Genomic DNA, 21,641 nt, shown 5'->3' with positions numbered 1-21,641 from the left:
CAGCTCGCTGCAGCTGTCCGACTAGGAGCTAGGAAAAAGCAGAGAAAGGCCTGCTTTGATAAAACATTCCACCTCGTAGAGTATACAGTCGGTCAGCAAGTGATGGTTTCCCTGTACAATCCCAGTTTGTTCCTCTCCCCTAAATTGGCAGAACCCTACTCTATTTCGGACAAACTCTCCCCCAGCCATGACAGCACGTCCACAGACCCGACCTTGTCTCCGCCCACAAGTACAACTTTCCACCTTGAGCTTGATTCAGGCGATAGTGCCAGCCTTCCCGAATTGACCACGATCATTGACCGCTGGTACAACCTCCCCGGCCCCAGTCACTCCAGCTCTTGGAACTACGACCAGGACATGTTTGGCCCCCAATATCCCCTTCCACAGCCAGAGCCAGAGCCACCGCCACCGCCAGACAACAGTAATTTGCCCTTTTCTGCCACCGCCCCTCACGCCAAGCGAACCCCTCTTTGGCACCACAACAACTTTTGTAGCCTGGTAAGACATGATTCGGATCCCACGACGGCCCACGCGGCCACGGCACAAAAACGGCAGACACAAGTCTGGCAACCAGGAGATGGTGACGATTCAGAGTCTGACTCCCATTACAGTAACCCTTTTACAACGCTTTTCGATACAGAACCCTGAGGTGGCCGCGTAAGAATTACGGTGTCCTATTTACTGATGAAGACTGCCCGCCTTTTCTTTCCTCCTTTCTTTCTTATTGCTACATGGTTTGAATTAATGTCGGCCTGACACCCAATTTCTTGATAGTCATAGCTACTCTTCCGATGCCATTTACTGACCAATGGCCGTTAAAGGAACAATTGTTGGATCTCACATGTGTTACAAATTCTTTCTGCTCGTTTCGGTCACCCAGGTCGTGGAGTAACGGCAATGATCCCCGCCCTGCCTGAGGACCCCAATGCATCAGGTCAGCTAAGCTCGGGTAGTGGAGCAACGGCACTGATCGCCGCCCTACCCGGGAATCCCACCCATTCTTGCTCTGCCGCGGCCCACACGCACCTCACGTTCCCGACACTTTGGGTACTCTGGAATGATTCTTTACACTTTTCACTGTCTTTGGCAGGTCTTAGCTTTCCCTTCTCTGCTCTTATTGTTTAAAGAATGCCCTTTGCCACAGTCTGTACACTTATCCCTTTACCTTCCGCGACCCTCTGGTCGTTCCCCACCTGCTATTTACATGTTTGACACGCTTGGTTGCCACATATATGCTGCTATACGCGAATTACCTCTGGAACAAAGAAACTTTATAAAACCGGCCGCCCTAAAATTCGGCTGGTTAAGATAAGCCTCAACCTCCGATGGTTGTGATTTAAGAAAGACTGGGTGAAGAAATTGTCTGCCCACTCCAAGCATCGACCACAAGCTGCGAGATTCTCTGCACTTAAAAATAATTTTTTTTTCCCGGTTGCCTTGTCTCTAAAAAAGGTTATTCAAAAAAAAAAATGAGGGAGTCACACATGGTGACGATTCTAATGGGTAATTGAAGTTAAGGAGAGAAAGACAAACAAAACGAGATGTTAACCAATGATAATAACAGATATTATGCTTGCACCCCCAGGAATATACAAAGAACGAAGAATAGAAGACAAGATGAAGAGAGGACTGATGACCTACATTGTGATCATCGCTGGACTCCTATAACTGCGCGTGTTACAAGCCTCTGTACCCCACACCACACCCGCCCCAAACATGACCACACAACATGATACCCCTAGCCCGCACACCACATGGAGATAAACACTGATACCCCCACTTGGTGCGAAAACATTGTTAAATGGCATTCCCTTTCATATACAGTAAAGGACCTTCTGGTGATAGCAATAATCTGCAGTGTCATCCAGACAGTTAGACTCCGCAAATGGTGAAAAAGAGCCTCCCGCTCCCCGAAAAAATACAATCCCAGCCCCCTTCTTCGGAATTCACCCAACCCAACTAACAATGTAACCACCGATAAAAATAAAGATTGTACACGTCTGTAACGTTGATTAGTTAAGTAGAAATGTGATGCTGCCGTTGGTTTAAAAATTTTGTATTGTGCATAAGTTCTTTTTTATATTTGCCAGCAGCATGAGCGTAGCTTAAATAGTGATAGTTAGATATTCCGTTGTGCGAATAAGATAAATGTGTAATAGTTGAATATTTTACAGTGACCCCTGAGAGATTATGAATGTATGATGTGTTAATAAAACTTAGGTAAATGCTCCAAAACATAGGACAGAGTAGTGTAGAACCTGTCCTTGACCAAGGGTAACCGGCACACCAAGGACGGATGAGGGATCAACAGTGTGATCCACCACGTTTCACGTTCAGGATCAAGAGGATGGGATGTAGCCATCTCAGATGGCCACCTGCAAAGGACCATGGGAATTATGGCCAACCCAGGACTCAGACACACTCAGAGCTTGTGTGCGTATTTGCAACCCAGATAGCTAGGCGCGATCAAATCTCCCGCTTGTTTGCATTCAAATGGCCCATTTCCCCAGAACAAAAGGACTGTACTCAGGTAAACGATACAGATGCAGACTAATTGATGCCACTCCCTTTGCTAAGAAAGCCCAAACAGCCAAAGTCAATGACCGCTCAGGACACGCCCAGCCATCAAGGCACTCGCCCCTTTATTGGCCAAAATCGAAGGCAGTGATCGAAGCCTGTCGAATTATTGGGTCCAAAGCTAAGGACCGCCCCAAAGAGCGTGAAATCCCAGAGGGATAAAAAGAGACACAGCCATGTGTTCGGTCTCTCTTGGCTCCGGCCTACGCCTAAAACCAAGTGTAGCATTACGACCAGAAGACAAGTTCAAGATCAACGATCGCTACCAGACTAATGAGTACAGCAGAAACAAAGCCACTTCTTCTACCCAGCCACACAAGATCCGAATAAAGGCCTTGTTCATCTGCAAAGAGCCGGTTGCCCCGAAGTTAAGTATAGGTTATTGTAGTTGTTAGGTGTAGTTTAACTTGTAGTGTTTTATGTTGCATGTCGAAGTAATCCTTGTGTATAAATAAACTATCTTTGAACTTGGAACTGACTAACTGGGGGTTTGGTCTTTGATCGATATCCGGTAAAGCCTTGTGGTGGTATCATTTGATACCTGGTGACTCTGAAAAGCAATATTATCATTAATAACTGCCATATCTAGTTAATTTGGCAACATTATTGGCGACTCCGGTGCCAATTGGCAACATTATTGGTGACGCTGGTGGATAGTATTCCACTCATTAAAAAGAGCAACAATGGCTGGACAGAGTTACAGGAATATTCACGATGCATGATGGACTTGTCGACTCCAAGTCGAACGTCACCAACCCTCATCTCCTCAAGTTGTCAATGTGCTTCCTAATGGTTTTCCCATTCACATTGACCACATAAGACATCAACCCTGACTGGGCCACAAGCCGTCCTTCTAACCAAGGAGAACTTGAGGCAAAATTATGGACCGAAACAAGGTCTTGCACTCGGAACAATCTGTCATCTCCTGCTCTGACCATTGACTATTCTGGGAGGCCTGATGTGCCTCCATCCTCCCCGCCAAATTTGGAAACACAAGATCCAATCAAGTTCTCAACCGACGGCTAATGAGTGGCTCAGCTGGTATCGCCCCCCCCGTGGTTGAATGAGCAGTTCAGTCGTACAACAGAAAATGAACCAAGCTCTGACAAAGTTGTTTATCAGTTTGCTTTTTCATGGCATTCTTGAACGTTTGGACAGCCCTCTCAACGGGACCATCCGACGCTAGGTGGTAGAAGGCTGTCCTCATGGGTCAAATGCCACTGCCTCGCACAAAAACCTGGAAATCATCGCCGCTGAAGGAGATGCCGTTGTCTGAAAAAATTAACTTGGAAGACCGATGAAAGGCAAATTCTTTGCGCAAGGCATCTACTTTGGCCTTCGACGTAGTGATCTCCATCATTTGAATTGATAACAACTTAAGAGTGGGCATCCACCAGCCCCAAGAACATTTTACACATGAACATGGACACTGGTTCACTGGCGACCAGGCTATTCCAAAGAGTGAAGGGTGGAAGAATATGGCAAAGATTGCTGTATTTGGCAAGAGTGGCACTGTTGTACTAGTTCTTCAATAGCTTTTTCTATGCCTGACCACCGGACGTAACTCCGCGCCAACATCTTCACCTTTGTCTGCCCTGGTGGACGTTATGTCGCTCTGGAAGAAGGGACCCCCTGACCTGAGACGGGACGACCACCCATGATCCCCACAGAATCACACCACCTTCACATGTCAACTCGTCCTGACGGCTGAGGTAGTGCCTCGGCTGTTCAGATTTCTCATAATGCCAACTAAACTGTATAATTCGTTTAACCTTTGAAAGAATAAGATCACTTTGGGTCTAGTTGTGGACCTGCCCCGCAGACACTGGCAGAGTGTCTAAGAAGTTTAAAGCTAGAATGATCTACTCGGGTACAGGTTGCGTCGGAATGCTCTTAGGTAGGGGCAGGCGACTTAATGCATAAGCATTAGCAATTGGCATCCCAGGCCGGTACTGAAAAGCATTGTTTTAGGTCACCAACAACAAGGCCCAATGCTGCACTCTCATTTAGGTACTGCAGAGTTCTGTAATTTCTCTCCAATTAAATATCATACTGCTTTTCTATTCTTCCTAGCTAAGTGGACAATTTCATATTGTCCCATATTCTACTCCATCTGTCAAATTCTTGCCCACTCACTTTACTGATCGATATTTTTTCGCAGATTCCTTAATTCCTCTTCACAATTTACTTTCCTACATATCTGAGTATCATCAGTATATTTAGCAACCATACATTCATTCCCTTCATCCAAGTCATTGATATATATTGTAAATAGCTGATTCCTGTGCCACTCCACTGGTCACATCTTGTCAACTGGTAAATTACCCATTTATGTATACTCCCAGTTTCCTACAAGCTAACTAATCCTTTATCCATGCTAATATGTTACCCCCACACCATGAGCTCTTATTTTGCGTAGCATCCTTTGATATGGCACCATGCTGAATGCCTGCTGGAAATCTAAGGACATCACATCCACAGGTTCCCTGTATCCATGTTGCTTGTTACTTTCTCAAAGAACTCCAATAAATTAGTCAAACATAAGTTCACAAATTCATGCTGACTTGGCCGGATTGCATTGATATTTTCTAAGTGCCCTTCCATATTCTCCATAATGTACTTAATGATCTGTTGAGCTGCTCGCAGAAAAATACTTTTCACTGTACCTCGGTACACGTGACAATAAACCAATCCAATTCAATCCAATAATAGATTCCAAAGTTAAAGGTAAAGAACAAAGAAGTACAGCACAGGATTAGGCCCTTCGGCCCTCCAAGCCTGCGCCGACCATGCTGCCGGTCTAACCTAAATCTTTCTACACTTCTGGGGTCAGTATCCATCTACTCCCATCCTATTCGTGTATTTGGCAAGACGTCCCTTGCCACCTCCTCCAGAAGCGTGTACCAGGCACCCACTACCCTCTCTGTAAAAAAACTTCCCATAAAGTCGCCATAGTCCCAGATGACCATAGGCTGCTTTCACCTTGAGGGGGAGAGCTGACTGGGGGTGATTTAACTTGAGGATCACCACACCTCAGGCGAGGGGCAAGGTTGAGAAGGCTTCATGAATAACCTCAGCCGGTACAGGAATTGAACCCGTACTGCTGGCCTTGCTCTGCATCACGAACCAGCTGTCCAGCAAGTGAGCTAAACTGGCCCACATGATAGATTCTAGCATTTTCCCAATGACAGATGTTGAATTAACTGGCTTGAGCCTTTCTGCTTTCTTGTAGGGAATTTTGGATCTACTATTTCAGCAGCCACTTCTTTTAAGTCCCTATGATGAAGTCCATCAGGACTTGGGGATTTTCTGCCTACAGTTCTAATAATCTTTTCAGTATCCGTTCCCTGGTAATTGCAATTGTCTTTAGTTTCTTCCTCCTTTTCACCTCCTGATTCACAATTATTGCTGGGTTGTTACTTCTATCCAATACAATGAAGACAGACACAAAATATGTTCAATTCATCCGCCATATCCCTCTTTTCCATTATTAATTGCCTCTAGAGGAACAATACTTGCTTCACTTACTCTTTTCCTTATAAAATACCTGTGGAAACTCTTACTATTGTAAGAATCCTTCTTGTTTATTTCCTTTGTCCTCACTTCTTTTATGTTATTTTATTATTTTGATCCATGGACCCATAATCGGAATGTACCTTTAAGCAGAAGATTCAAGGTTGAAGCAGCCTGCTTGTCAGGGCACTGTACTCCCAGGGTTTATTTTTGCAGAGGAGAAGCCAGATCCCTCGGCACCGAGTAAATCTTGCAAACCAGGTTTGGAGGAAGTTGGATCAATTGATTGGCTGGCAACCAGTGGGTTGGCAAGGGACAGTGTTCTGCCTGGCAACGGTCAGTGATTGATTCCTGCGTGATGCAGAAGTGTTTAGATCTTGGAAATGAAAGGAACACACTCTGTCTCTCCTGCTTACAGAAGTGAAAAAACTGCTTTATTGTTCTGAAAGCAGTGAGTGCCTGGCGCATCCTTTGCTGTAAACTTGGAATGATGCGAAGTCTGCAGAGAAGATAGACAACCTTGCCAGAGAACACCATCTCAAGCCTAGAAGGAAGAAACATCAAAACCAAAGCTGAACTTTGGAGAGACACTAACTGGAAATTGTCCCAGTGCATTGTTGCTGATTTTCTCCTTGGTTCAATTGCTCTGTTTTATTACCTTTGCTCTCGAGTCGCCAGGTATCTTTATGATACCGCCACGAGGTTCAAGTACGAGTAATGATCAATAACCCAATACACCGATTAGTAAGATTTAAATCAAAGCACATTTATTATACACAGTAATCGCTACTCATGCACAAATTCTACGTCTAAGCTACTTCTACAACTAACAGGCCTACACTTGACTTCGGACTTGCCCACCAGGTCAGGGGAACAAATGGCCTTTCGTTCGGGTTCGGAGTCTGCGGGATTCGAAGTTGGTACGGATTGGTAGCTAGGAGCGTCTATCTCGTAGCGAGTGTTGAATTAAGACTTACATCAGTCGACGATCACTGTACCGGTCACGGTCAATGTTGGTTCGTGTTGCTGGGTGACCCGGGCAGGAAGAAGAGAGCGATCTGAACTTGGGGCTCAACTCTTATAGTCCCCAGTGGCTTCCCGCCTTTCGGGGCGGACCCTGTACCTGGTCCCAAGTGATTGGACTTTGTTCCAATCGCTTGGTTCGATTTTCTCCAATACTGGAGCGGTTCCCTGATTGATGGGCGGTCTTGAGGTGCCCGTTCACCTCCTTTGTGTTGGCTCCTACTGGCGCCGCGGAGTCTGGCTTTGCTTTGTGTGTCCAAAATGTTACTTATTGTTCCCGGGGATTTCTCATCAGTATGCAGATGGCTGTTACTTTGTTATGCTGATGGTCACTGGTATCGATGTTGTCTGGCCTTTGCTGAGGTAAATACACAGCAAACCTGCAGCTGCTGGTTTCTGTCTTGTTGGCTGACTTTCCCATCAGCCTTTGCCGTTCGCCATTTTAAATCGGGAGTTGGCCAATTTAGGTGGCTACAGCATCAAAGATCTTTATCTTTTTATTTTATTCATATTTTCTTTACCTTTCTACTACCCATTCCCCTCTGTGTTGTTTGTCTGTGTGTATGTATATAGAGAACTGGGGTAGTTAGTAAGTGTGGGGTTGTGAAAGGGATAGTCAGTTAAAAATGTTCTGTTTGTTTGATTATAATACTGTATATAATAAAAGGTTACTTGTGTTAAAGTTACAAACCTGGTGACTGCAGTTTATTGGGCTCAGCCGAGGCCCTCGGGTATTTAAGATAAAATCTAATTTTACCTATGGTGCAACTTTGGGTCAAGTGGGGCTGGAATTGACCGTGCACTAGCCCAAGGTGTTGCAACATTATCTGTTTTTACATTTCTAGCTAGCTTTCATTGTACTCTAATTTCTCATCATTATTGATATTTTAGTCATTCTTTGCTTTTCTTTATTGTCTGTCCAACCTTCTGATCTTCCGCTCAGCTTTGCGGAATTATATGTTTCTTCTTTGTTACCATAATTTCACTTCCTTTGTCAGCCACCGATGGTGTGTTCTTCCCTTGGAGTCTTTCTTTCTCACTGGAATGTATTTAATCTGAATATTCTGAATATCCCTTCAATGTCTGCCACTGTATCTCTACTGACCTATCACTTAATCAAATTTCTGAGTTCACTTTAGCCAGCTCTCTTTTCACGCCCTCATTGTTGTCCTTACTTAAATTTTAAAAACTAAACGTAGCTCCACTCTCCCTCAAACTGAATGTGAAATCCAATCATATTATGATCAATGCTACCTAGAGGTGCCTTCACTATGAGGTCATTTAATCCTGTCTCATTGCACATCTAGTATACAAATAATCTTTATTGTCACAAGTAGGGACTGCAATGAAGTTACTGTGAAAAGCCCCTAGTCGCCACATTCCGGCACCTGCTCGGGTACACAAAAGGAGAATTCAGAATGTCCAAATTACCTAATAGCACGTCTTTCGGGACTTGTGGGAGGAAACTGGAGCACCCGGAGGAAACCCACGCAGACACGGGGAGAACGTGCAGACTCCGCACAGGCAGTGACCCAAGCTGGGAATCGAACCTGGGACCCTGGCGCTGTGAAGCCATAGTGCTAACCACTATGCTACCATGCTGCCCCTGGTAAAGTCTGCTCTCTGGTTGGCCATAGACCATGCTGCTCGAAATAACTGTCCCTAAAATACACCATGAACTCATAATACAGCCTACCTTTGCCAATATGATACGTCCACTTGCACCATTTTCTCAAGTCTCATTATTTCTTCCTGTATACCCCATCCTACGTTTGATTACTGTTAGGGGGCTTATAAACCATCCCCACAAGTAACTGCTTAGCTATACTATTTCTCATCTCTGCCCTAACTGGTTTTCCATCTGTATCTTCAGAACTAAGTTCATCTCTCTCTATTGTACCAATGTCATCCTTAATTAACAGAGCTACCCCTTCACCTATTCCTAGTTTCCTCCCCTTTCTAAATGTCATATACTGTTGAATATTTATGTCTTTGTCATGTCTCTGTAATTGCTGTCATATCATACATACTTATTTTATTTTTATTTTAAAAGCTCTTTTTTTTTAAAGTTACCAACCCTTAAACTGGCAAATAACAGGAAGTGACTAATTAGATTCCTCAAGAAAGTTTGCTTTTCTTTACTCCATCTTCTCAACTAAAAATATACTGATAAAAGTAACAATTATATACAGAAGGAACAGATACAATAATAAAATTCCAAATTAAATTTGCAGCGTTTGTTTAGAAGCAGTTGTAAATTCTTAGAGTGCGTTTTCTCAGAAACTTACTCTTTTGTCAGAACCTGAAGCTCAAATATGTGGCTGGAGTTTGTTTTTTGTCATTTCACCCTGCAAATGTTTTTGGCCTATCAATTTTTGGTCTTCATAAGGGCCATGTTCTAAAAACAGGTATTTTGACTTCCAGTACCTGGACTGTTTCTGATATTATTGTTAGCCTGTCAGACTATTAGTTACAATGTTCAATAATTCCATTCCCAAGTCTCTCCATCTTTTTGAATACATTCTTAAAACACTTCTACTTCTACCATCACAGATGGGATGTTGCCATCTCCCCTTATTTTTCTTCACTCTCATAATGTATGCTAGGACATTTTCTAGAGCTGTGTTATTCCAGGTGATTTATCAAAGAAAGAAATAGATAAATAAATGAGTATTAATGAGTCATTGGAAAAGAGCATAAGTTCAGATTTTGCCGTAGTGAAGAATCTAATGAAATCAGTTAGACTTGCCCTTGTATCTCTTTAGGTTTACAATTTTTTGCATAGCAGCTTGCTGAATGTCCAAGCTGATAATATTGCAGCAAGTGAAACAAAGCTTCAGGGACTTGAGTGAACAGGACTTGCAATGAGACTGAAGGATTGAAAAATAAACAGTACAGGGACTGAGAGGAGAATTAGAATAAGAGAATTTAATTAGGCAGACAAGATAAATAAAGCAGGGAAAGAAAGTTTGGATTAAGAGATAAAAAAATTAAAAAGACAAAAATAAAGTTACATTTCTTTAAATGATATATTTTTAAAGTACGGAACAATTAAAACAAGGAGGAATGAGACCTCACACTTGTAACAGTAAATTTCCAATGCTGGAGAGGTTGGTTGGTAGTAAATATCTCTTATCACATCATTAAAATGGCACTTCTGGACCTTTTGTGGTGAGTTTGGTTTGAAACTACCATGCAAATGCAGAGACTTCATGCCAATCGCTGCATATTTTTCAACTTTTCACAATATACATTAATGATCTGGAAGAAGGAACTGAAGGCACTGTTGCTAAGTTTGCAGATGATACAAAGATCTGCAGAGGGACAGGTAGTATATATATTTTTAAAAAAATATTTTTTATTAAGGTTTTTTAACAACACAATTGTTTCCCCTTACAAACAGTAACCCCCCCCCCCCCCCCCCGTAACAAAATAACGCAAAATCTCCCTGAGCAAGATATATACATGGCAAGATGGTATATTTACATAGCTTTATACACTGGCTCTTGGCCGCACGTACCGTCTCTCCCCACCCTCCATGCCATCTCCCGCTCGTCCATCCCCTCAAACAATCTCTCATTCCTTCCCCCCCCCCCCAGGGTTGCTGCTGCTGCTGACCGACCTTCTTCTAACGCTCCGCGAGATATTCTAGGAACGGTTGCCACCGCCTGCAAAACCCCTGTGCAGACCCTCTCAAAGCAAACTTAATTCTCTCCAATTTTATGAACCCCGCCATGTCGTTAATCCAGGCCTCCAGGCTAGGGGGCTTCGCCTCCTTCCACAATAGCAAGACCCTTCGCCGGGCTACTAGGGACGCAGAGGCCAGAGTTCCGGCCTCTTTCGCCTCCTGCACTCCCGGCTCATCCACTACTCCAAATATTGCTAGTCCCCAGCTTGGCTTGACCCAGGCTTTCACCACCTGGGATATTACTCCCGCCACACATCTCCAGAACCCCTCCAGTGCCGGGCATGACCAAAACATATGGACATGGTTCGCCGGGCTCCTAAAACATCCTCTACCCCAAAGAACCGACTCAGCCTCGCCCTCGTCAAATGCGCTCTGTGAACCACCTTAAATTGTATCAGACTGAGCCTAGCACACGAGGAGGAGGTATTAACCCTACCCAGGGCATCAGCCCATTGCCCTTCCTCAATCTCCTCCCCCAGCTCCTCCTTTCAATTCTTCTACTAGTGCTTCCCCCTCTTCTTTCATCTCTTGGTATATTTCCGACACCTTGCCCTCCCCAACCCATACCCCCGAGATCACCCTATCTTGAACTTCTTGTGCCGGGAGCAATGGAACTTCCCTCACCTGTCGCCTCACAAAAGCCCTGACCTGCAATTATCTAAATGCATTTCCCGGGGGTAGCTCAAATTTCTCCTCCAGTGCCCCTAGGCTCGCAAATGTCCTGTCAATGAACAGGTCCCCCATTCTTCTTATCCCCGCCCGATGCCAGCCTTGGAACCCCTGATCGGGGACCACACCGATGCTCCCATTGCACCCCTGTGCCTTCTCCACTGGCCCCAGATCCTTAGTGTTGCCACCACCACTGGGCTTGTGGTGTATTTTGTCGGCGGGAGCGGCAGCGGTGCCGTTACCAACGCCCCCAGGCTCGTTCCTTTACAGGACGCCATCTCCATCCTCTTCCATGCCGCCCCCTCTCCCTCCATGACCCACTTGCGGATCATCGCCACGTTTGCTGCCCAGTAGTAACTCCCTAGGTTTGGCAAAGCCAACCCTCCTCGGTCCCTGTTGCGTTCCAAGAACCCTCTCCTAACCCTCGGGGTCTTATTTGCCCACACATACCCCATAATACTCCTAGCTACTCTCTTGAAAAAACCCTTGGTGATCACGATGGGGAGGCACTGAAAACACGAACAAAAACCTCGGAAGGACCACCATTTTGACCGACTGCACCCTACCCGCCAACAAGAGCGGGAGCATGTCCCATCTTTTAAAATACTCCTCCATTTGCTCCACCACCCTCGTCAAATTCAGTTTATGTAGGGCCCCCCAACTTCCGGCTATCTGGATCCCCAGATACCGAAAACTCCTCTCCGCCCTCCTCAGCGGTAGGTCCCCTATCCCTCTTTCTTGGCCTCCTGCCTGTAATACAAAAAGCTCATTCTTTTCTACATTAAGCTTGTAGCCCGAGAACTCTCCAAACTCCTTCAGAGTCTGCATGACTTCCACCATCCCCTCCATTGGGTCCGCCACGTATAGCAGCAGGTCATCCGCATATAGCGATACCCGATGCTCCTCTCCTCCGCGGACTATCCCCCTCCTTTTCTTAGACACCCTAAGTGATATGGCCAAGGGTTTGATCGCCAATCCAAACAACAGGGGGGACAGGGGGCACCCCTGCCTCATCCCTCGGTACAACCGAAAGTACTCTGACCTCCGCCGGTTCGTCACTACACTCGCCACCGGGGCGCTGTAAAGGAGCTTAACCCATCTAATAAACCCTCCCCCGAACCCAAACCTGCGCAATACCTCCCAGAGGTACTCCCACTCTACTCGGTCAAAGACTTTTTCTGCGTCCATAGCTGCCACTATCTCCGCCACTCACTCCTCCGATGTCATCATTATCACGTTTAAGAGCCACCGCACATTGGTATTTAACTGCCTGCCTTTTACGAATCCCGTTTGGTCCTCGTGAATCACCCCCGGGACACAGTCCTCAATCCTAGTGGCCAGTCCCTTCGCCAATAGCTTAGCATCCACATTGAGGAGCGAAATCGGCCTGTATGATCCACATTGCAGTGGATCCTTGTCTCGCTTTAGAATCAAGGAGATTGTCGCCTCCGACATTGTCTGGGGCAGGGTTCCCTCCGCTCTTGCCTCGTTGAAGGTCCTCACTAGTAGCGGGGCCAGCAGGTCCACATATTTTCTATAGAACTCCACCGGGAACCCGTCTGGCCCCGGGGCCTTCCCCGCCTGCATGCTCCCCAAACTCTTACTCAACTCCTCCAACCCAATTGGTGCCCCCAAACCAACCGCCTCCTGCTCCTCCACCCTCGGGAACCCCAGCTGGTCCAGGAATCGCCTCATCCCCCCTTGCCCCCCTGGGGGCTGGGATCTGTACAGCTCTTCATAGAAGGCCTTGAATACCTTGTTTATTTTCGTTGCACTTCGAACCGTGGCTCCCCTTCCATCTTTGATTCCCCCTATTTCCCTCGCTGCCGCCCTCTTATGGAGCTGGTGCGCCAGCATCTGACTAGCCTTTTCCCCGTACTCGTAGGTCGCCCCTTGTGCCTTCCTCCATTGTGCCTCCGCCTTGCCAGTGGTCAGCAGGTCAAACTCCGTCTGGAGCCGTTGCCTTTCCCCAAGTAATCTTTCCTCCGGGGCCTCTGCGTATCTCCTGTCCACTCGCAAGATCTCCCCCACTAACCTCTCCCTTTCCATTCCCTCTGTCTTCTCCCTATGAGCCCTGATGGAGATCAGCTCTTCTCTGATCACCGCCTTCAACGCCTCCCATACCACCCCCACTCGCACCTCCCCGTTGTCGTTGGCCTCCAAGTACCTTTCAATACACATCCTCACCTTCCCACACACCAACTCATCAGCCAGCAGTCCCACATCCAGCCGCCACAGCGGGCGTTGGTCCCTCTCCTCTCCCAGCTCCAGTTCCACCCAGTGGGGGGCATGGTCCGAAATGGCTATGGCCGAATACTCCGTCCCCTCCACTCTCAGGATGAACGCCCTGCCCAGAACAAAGAAATCTATCCGGGAGTAAGCCTTATGCACGTGGGAGAAAAAAGAAAATTCCCTGGCCTGCGGTCTTGCAAACCTCCATGGGTCCACTCCCCCATCTGATCCATAAAACCCCTGAGCACCTTGGCCGCCGCCGGCCTCCTTCCCGTCCTTGATCTGGAGCGGTCCAGTGCTGGGTCCAGCACCGTATTGAAGTCCCCTCCCATTATCAGTCCTCTTACCTCCAGGTCCGGAATGCGCCCCAACATGCGCTTCATAAATCCAGCATCATCCCAGTTCGGGGCATATACATTTACCAATACCACCCACGTCCCTTGAAACCTACCACTCACCATCACATATCTCCCTCCATTATCCACTACGATAGTCTTGGCCTCAAATGACACATGCTTTCCCACCAGAATTGCCACCCCTCTATTTTTCGCATCCAATCCCGAGTGAAATACCTGTCCTACCCATCCCTTTCTTAACCTGACCTGGTCCGCCACCTTCAGGTGTGTCTCTTGGAGCATTGCCACGCCTGCCTTCAGTCCCTTCAAGTGCGCGAACACTCGAGCCCGCTTCACCGGCCCATTCAGGCCCCTCACGTTCCACGTTATCAGCCGAATTGGAGGGACACTCCCCCCCCCCCCCCCCCTTTCTGGGCCAGTCCCTTGTCCGTGTCTCCCTCACTCTCCAATTCCCCAGCCGGGGGACCCCCGTCCCAGCCACCTCTTCTGTGTTCCGTTCTCTTTCGGCCAGTGCAGCAGCAACCCTCCCCGCCCCCCTCCCCCTCCTCTCTCCCCCCCCCCCCGCCAGATCCCCATCTAGCTTTTTTGCTCCCCCCATATCCCTCCCGTAAGTCAGCTGACACCTGCTGACCCCGGCTTCCCCCGCCATCCCTTTGACCCCCCCCATGTGGGAATCTCCCAATCAATGTACATTCCTTTGTTCCCCTTCCCGCCTTTCTTGCCGTGGTTGACCCCCTATGTACAATAACCATCATACTTCAACCCTCAAACACCCCCCTCCCACACAAACCCTCAATTAGAGTCCAATTTTTCAGCTAGTATAAAGGTCCACGCCTCTTCGGGTGTTTCGAAGTAGTGGTGTTGGCCATTATGTGTTACCCACAGTCGCGCTGGCTGCAACATTCCAAATTTCACTTCTTTCCGATGCAGCACCGCTTTGGCCCGGTTGAAACCCGCTCTCCGCTTAGCGACCTCCGCGCTCCAGTCCGGTATATTCTGATCTCCGCATTGTCCCACTTGCTGCTCCGTTCCTTCTTGGCCCATTTCAGGACCCTCTCTCTGTCCGTAAACTGGTGAAATCTCACCACCATCGCCCTTGGTGGCTCTTTTGCCTTGGGCTTCCTCGCTAGCACTCGGTGTGCCTCATCCAGCTCCAGCAATCCCGGGGGTGCCTCCACACCCATCAGCGTCCCGATCATTGTGCCCGCATATGCCGCGGCATCGGCCCCCTCCACTCCTTCTGGGAGACCCAGGATCCTCAAGTTGTTTCTCCTTGATCTGTTCTCCAGGTCTTCGAGTCTTCCTGCCCACGTCTTGTGCAGCGCCTCGTGCCGCTCCACTCTCTCCGCCAGGCCCACGAGCTCGTCGTCGTTCTCACTCACTTTTTCCTGGATCTTCACCCCTTGGGCTTTCTGGGTTGCTCCAAGTCTTTCAATCATTGCCAGCATAGGCGCCACTATCTCCTTACGCAGCTCCTCGAAGCAGCACTTGATGAACTCTTTCATCTCCTCTTTGTCCGTGGGCGCCGCCATTTTGCTTTTTTCTTCTTCCTTCTCCCGCTGCTCCAGGGCCGCTTTTTTCGTCGTTTCGCTGCGGGTCCGATCCATGCAGGTTAGTAGGGGACCTTTCTCCTTCCTTCCCCACGGGTTGGTTTTTAAAAAAGTGCCGTTGGGGCTCCGTTAGCGGGCCCAAAAGTCCGTCTTCGCGGGAGCTTCCGCATCGCCGCAACCCGGAAGTCCCTGGGACAGGTAATATTGAGGGAGCAAGGGGGTTGCAGAAGGATTTGGACAAGCTAGGAGAGTGGGCAGTGAAATACAATGTGGAAAAGTGTGAGGTTATGCACTTTGGAAGGAGGAATTTAGGCATAGACTGTTTTCTAAATGGGGAAATGCTCAGGAATCAGAAGCACAAAGGGACTTGGGAGTCCTTGTTCATGATTCTCGTAAGGTTAACGTGTAGGTTCAGTCGGCAGTTAAGAAGGAAAATGCAACGTTAGCGTTCATCATCATCATTCATGTCAAGAGAACTAGAATACAAGGGCAGGGATGTACTTCTGAGGCTGTATAAGACTATGGTCAGACCCTATTTGGAGTATGGTGAGCAGTTTTGGGCTGCGTATCTAAAGAAGGATGTGCTGGCCTTGGAAAGGGTAGAGGAGGTTCACAAGAATGATCCCTGGAATGAAGAGCTTTTCGTATGAGGAACGGTTGAGGACTCTGGGTCTGTACTCGATGGAGTTTAGAAGGATGAGGGGGGATCTTATTGAAACTTACAGGATACTGCGAGGCATGGGTAGAGTGGATGTGGAGAGACTGTTTCCACTTGTAGGAAAAACTAGAACCAGAGGACATCATCTCAGGCTAAAGGGTCAATCCTTTAAAACAGAGATGAGGAGGAATTTCTTCACCCAGAGGGTGGTGAATCTGTGGAATTCTTTGTCGCAGAAGGCTGTGGAGGCCAAATCACTGAGTGTCTTTAAGACAGAGTTAGATAGGTTCTTGATTAATAAGGGGATCAGGGGTTATGGGGAGAAGGCAGGAGAATGAGGATGAGAAAATATCAGCCATGATTGAATGGCGGAGCAGACTCGATGGGCCGAGTGGCCTAATTCTGCTCTTATGTCTTATATTGGTGTTGAGTCAGAGTGCCAGGTACGGCTTTTGCAACTCAGACAGCAACTTTTGTGTATTTGCTTTTAACCTTTGCCTGAAGTTGCAATTATGTATATTGAGCAGTTGAACATATACAATTATGTCGCAGGTCAGGCAACACCTGTGGAGAAAGTTGCACTACTATTTGTGCTTCATCAATGTCCTTCCTTCCAACATAAGGTCAGAAGTAGGGATGTTCACTGTTGATTGCGCAATGTTCAGCACCATTCACAACTCCTCAGATACTGAAGCAGTCTGTGCCAAAATGCAAAAAGACCTAGACAATATTCAGGCTTGGGCTGATAAGGGGAAGTAACATTGGCACCACACAAGTGTGAAGCATTTCTCCTTGACATTCAATGGCACTACCATCGCTGAATTCTCCGTTCTCAGCATTCTGAGGGCTAACATTAACTAGGAACTGAATTGGAGCAGCAATATAAATACTGTGGTTACAAGAACAGGTCAGAGGCTGGGAATTCTGCAGAAAGTAACCCTCTTGACTTCCCAAAAGCGTGTTCACCATCTACAAGGCTGAATTCAGGAGGATAATGGAATACTCTTCACTTGTCTTGGAGAGACTGCGCCAACAACACTCAAGAAGCTGGACAAAGTAGCTGCATGATTATAACCACCGATCACCTTCACGGCATGGTGGCACAGTGGTTAGCACTGCTGCCTCACAGCCCCAGTGACCCGGGTTCAATTCCGACCTTCGGTGACTGTGTGGAGTTTTCAAGTTTTCTTCACGTCTGCGTTGGTTTCCTTTGACAGTCCAAAGATGTGCAGGTTAGATATGTTGGAAAATGCTAAATTGCCCGTTAGTGTCCAAAGGTGTGTAGGTTACAGGTTAGCAAGAATGGGCTTAGATAGAGTGCTCCTTCAGAGGGTTAGTGGAGAATTGATGGGCCAAAAGGTATCCTTCTGCACTGTAGGGATTCTATGATTCAACATCCACTCCTTTCACCATCGATGCCGAGAAGCAGCAGTGTGCACCATCTACAAGATGTACTATAGAAACTTACCAAGGCTCCTTCCACAGAACCTCCAAACCAACGATCTCTACCATCTAGAAGGACAAGGGCAGCAGACACATGGGAACACCACCATCTGCAAGATCCCTGCCAAACCACACACCATCCTGACTTGGAACCATATCACCATTCCCTCACTGTTGCTGGGTTAAAATCCTGGAACTTCTTCCCTAACAGTACTCCGGATATAGCTGTACCACATGGACTTCAGCAATTCAAGAAGGCAGCTCACCATCATCTTCTAATGGGCAATTAGAAATGGGCAATAAAAACGCTGGCTTAGCCAGCAATGCCCACATTCCGCAAAAGAACACATCCACCATTAATCTCAACAATAATTTGAGTGCAAAATCTAGCCCAAAATTGCTTTGTCAGTGTTAAATGCTTTGGGACATTAGCAGTATAATGCATAGAATGTTACATGGTATAAAACTTTTATTATGAAACATTCTCTAAAGGATTGAAGATAGGAAATTCGCTGATTTTCAATTAATAAAATAAGTGATTTAGGTGGTAAAATATCACTTCAGTAGAACAGGAGAATATTTTCTATTTTTAATCTTTAGTTTACAGTCTCTGAATTACATTTTGAGTGGCATACCTTACGATAAGAATTGACAGTAAGGCAAATTGTATATCCGAGAACTTGTCCTTCTCGAGGACAATTAGCAATGAGTAATAAATGCTGGCCTTGCTAGCACCACTCACATCCCATGAAAGAATAAAAAAACACATTGACTCATAGAAGTGTTTTTCATAAGCAAATAAGCCACCATAATGACATTTTAAACTGCCAGTGTAGCAATATTTTCTTATTTAAATCACAACCAAAACAACCAAAGTGAAACCAACACCAAGTTATGACGTTATGTTAACAACATATTAAATATATTTTGTGATGTTGCATCATGTTTCAGCTGTTATACTTTAAACTACATTTATTAAAATAGTTGCCTTAATATTTAAAATTATATACTTTGTCAATTCAAAATGTAACCATGTATATAAAAAAGGTTACCATGACTTAAAGCTCAACTTTCTGCTGTTACATCGTGTGCTGGATTTCCTTGTGCTGAAATTGGTTTACACTATGACTTATTGATGCTCTCTGAACAACGTTTATGCAAAAATGAAGTTTCTTCTCTAATCTGGGGTTTGATTTTTGCTTGATCTGCTTACACGTCATATCAGATTCAGAAAAACTACTGCTATCACTATCAGAGAAACTGTCACACAATGAAACTGATTAAAAAAAAGTAATTTTGCTTACCTGTCCTACAATGAGTGGAACTACTACAGTCATGAACAGCTGAGAGAAAATTGAAGTAAATGGCACTGAAGAGGAAGACCCGAGCTGCAAAAACCCAAATCAGAAAAAGTGAAAAAACTACGACACTAATAACTAATTAAAACATTTTCTACCTTCAATATTCATATCTACACATACCATGTTCAACAAAAAAGCAAAATGATTTCACAACCACTAATTTTTTGATAGAAATTATTTGATAGTCATCATGCAATAAGAATTAAATTTACACGCTTATAGAATAGATTCACTTAAAAGTTATGCAATAAACAGGAGCATTAATAAAAACAACCTGACAGTGTTTATAAGATTGCAGCAATCATTCCAGCATCACAATTAAGTACATCATCCAAATAGCAATTTTCTGATTACTGCCAGACTCCGCCAATTAACATTAAATTGATTATACACTTTGGTTATTTTTCAGAATAAGACATTTTATATAGGCTGTAAACTATATCCTGCAAAGTCTGCAGGTAATAAGTTCCATTGTGTTATCACTCATTTATCACTCAGTACATTGACAGTTACGGTGATTTTTTCTTTAAAACAGTCCTCTGATTTTTTGATTTTCTCCTTTATATAGAATGGAGTTTTAATCAATTATAGTACAAGACTGCACACATTTCGGTTAGATGAAAAAAGTAGATCATCATCAGGTATCCTCTAAAGTCCTTAGTGAAAAATATAACAGATGTATACTTGATGAATTTTTAACTATTATTATTTTTAACAAGGACCTTACTCTAATTTCAGTTCAGGAACATTGTAACTTCATAGTTACATTTAGAGTTGCATTTCTGATGCGGCTCATTTAATTTGCAACTAACAGACAATTATATAGTTACTATTTTTTTTAATGCCTAGAGTTTACTTCCAAACTTGAATTAATTCTCACCAGAAAAATTGGTGACAATCTGAACTTTAAGAAAATGAATGTATAAATTACGATTAGAGTTTTTAAATACCATTGAATCCACAAATTTACAAAACTGAAATGAGCAAGAGAAACCAAACAAGATGAGACCAGCTGACATTTACCATTGCACAGTAACTACTGATTCCTTTAATCAGCCTAAAGATTTGGAGCATTTAACAATAGTGGGATTCTCTTGAAGAAAATCTGTTCTAAACATCATTACGATCTATTGTTTTTTAGGTTTCACTCATCGTAAATTGTTTTTCTAACGACAGGATGGGTAGGGTGTTGTTTTTTCGGGTGAATGCCCCTCTGTAATTGGCCTGAAGTGTGAATTGCCATTCAGAAAGACTGACAGACATACCAACCTGTTGATTCAAATTAAAACATGCAAACATTTTTAAGCATGCCACACGTAAAATTATATAATAATATTGTGCAGATTGAAATAGTTTCACAGATTTAAAACAAATGACCAAACCTATGTTCACTTTACCTTTAATCATAAAAAAAGTAAAATTACTTTAAAAAGAATAAACAATAATAATGCGCCTGTCAAAAGAAAGAGAGAAAAAAACCCTGTTAAAAGCAAGTCTACATCCCTTTAATACACTTGTTAAAATAGTTGCTATGTTGTTTTCTATCTAAATCTATTGTTTAATTGCCTGCTCTCAACGGGCTTCCCACGCTGCCTGAGTCATAAGGGGATGGGGCTGCACTCTTTCTGTACCATGCTGGAGCCTGCCGAAGGGAAAGGAAGGTTCCTCGTAACGCTCCGGAGCGCAGGTAAGTGCACACATTTCTATTTCTAAATCAGCAGCCCGTGGTTTCCCGCCGCAAATAGGAAGGTGCGGTCCATTGTGTTCCAAAACAGAACTTCCTGGCATTGATTGCCACATTTTATTGAATCTGGCATTTGATATATTATTGTTAAATTCACAAAAAATATCATACACAATTATGTAGCATCTATAGAGATAGAACCAATTAACACTTCAAGGGTGCTGCCTGAACTACTGAGGATTTCAAGCATTTTCTGTTTCTTTTTCATACTTCCAGAATCTGCAGTGGTTTGCCTTAGAAAACAACTACATATACGGTTTTTCCATTAAATGGGACTGTAAACTAACAAACTGGCAGCCCATCCATAGATTGCAAATCCATTGTTAAATACGCAACATTTTTGAGGAACTCGCAGGATTCATGTACAAATGAATTTAAGATCATGATAATTTTTGATTCACTATACTGGCTGTTGTGATATGCTTTTTTGTGTAGCATAAGCTGCTTCCTTGATGTATGCTTTGACAAAGGAAGGTCCAGAATTTGTAATGAGTTCAATATGTTTATTGAACTATTAACAGTTCTTAAATGAGTTTGACTCTCCTGCTAATCTAACTGTAGTAACTCAATCTAACTAAACCAGTCTACTCTAAGCCACGTGCTGGGTGTGATGCTTCTGATCAACCCTGATGTACTCTCTAGTTGTGGGTCTGTGGAAAGAGATAGAGCATGTGTGCCCTGTCCTTTTATATGGGTTGTGTAATGCCCCCTTGTGGTAATGCCACCTCTGGGTGTCCTGATTACCCATTGGTTGTGACCTGTTGTAATGACCCATTGGCTGTATGTCTGTGTGTCATGACATATCTGGTGCTCCCTCTAGTGTTTAC

The 21,641-nt window shown here is 45.0% G+C and overlaps 1 protein-coding gene across 3 annotated transcripts in view; it reads right to left on the bottom strand.

Moving 5' to 3' along the window:
* slc10a7 (solute carrier family 10 member 7) overlaps positions 1-21,641 on the bottom strand; it is a 449,575-nt gene that overhangs the window by 111,485 nt on the left and 316,449 nt on the right. For all 3 annotated transcript variants that reach the window (XM_072496104.1, XM_072496103.1, XM_072496105.1), the window contains one exon: positions 19,014-19,097. In XM_072496104.1, the coding sequence (XP_072352205.1) occupies positions 19,014-19,097 (84 nt within the window). The remainder of the gene's footprint in view (positions 1-19,013; positions 19,098-21,641) is intronic.

Source organism: Scyliorhinus torazame, chromosome 3 (genome assembly GCF_047496885.1).
Source record: "Scyliorhinus torazame isolate Kashiwa2021f chromosome 3, sScyTor2.1, whole genome shotgun sequence".
Lineage (NCBI taxonomy): Eukaryota > Metazoa > Chordata > Chondrichthyes > Carcharhiniformes > Scyliorhinidae > Scyliorhinus > Scyliorhinus torazame.
This window is presented reverse-complemented; position numbering and strand designations above follow the sequence as displayed.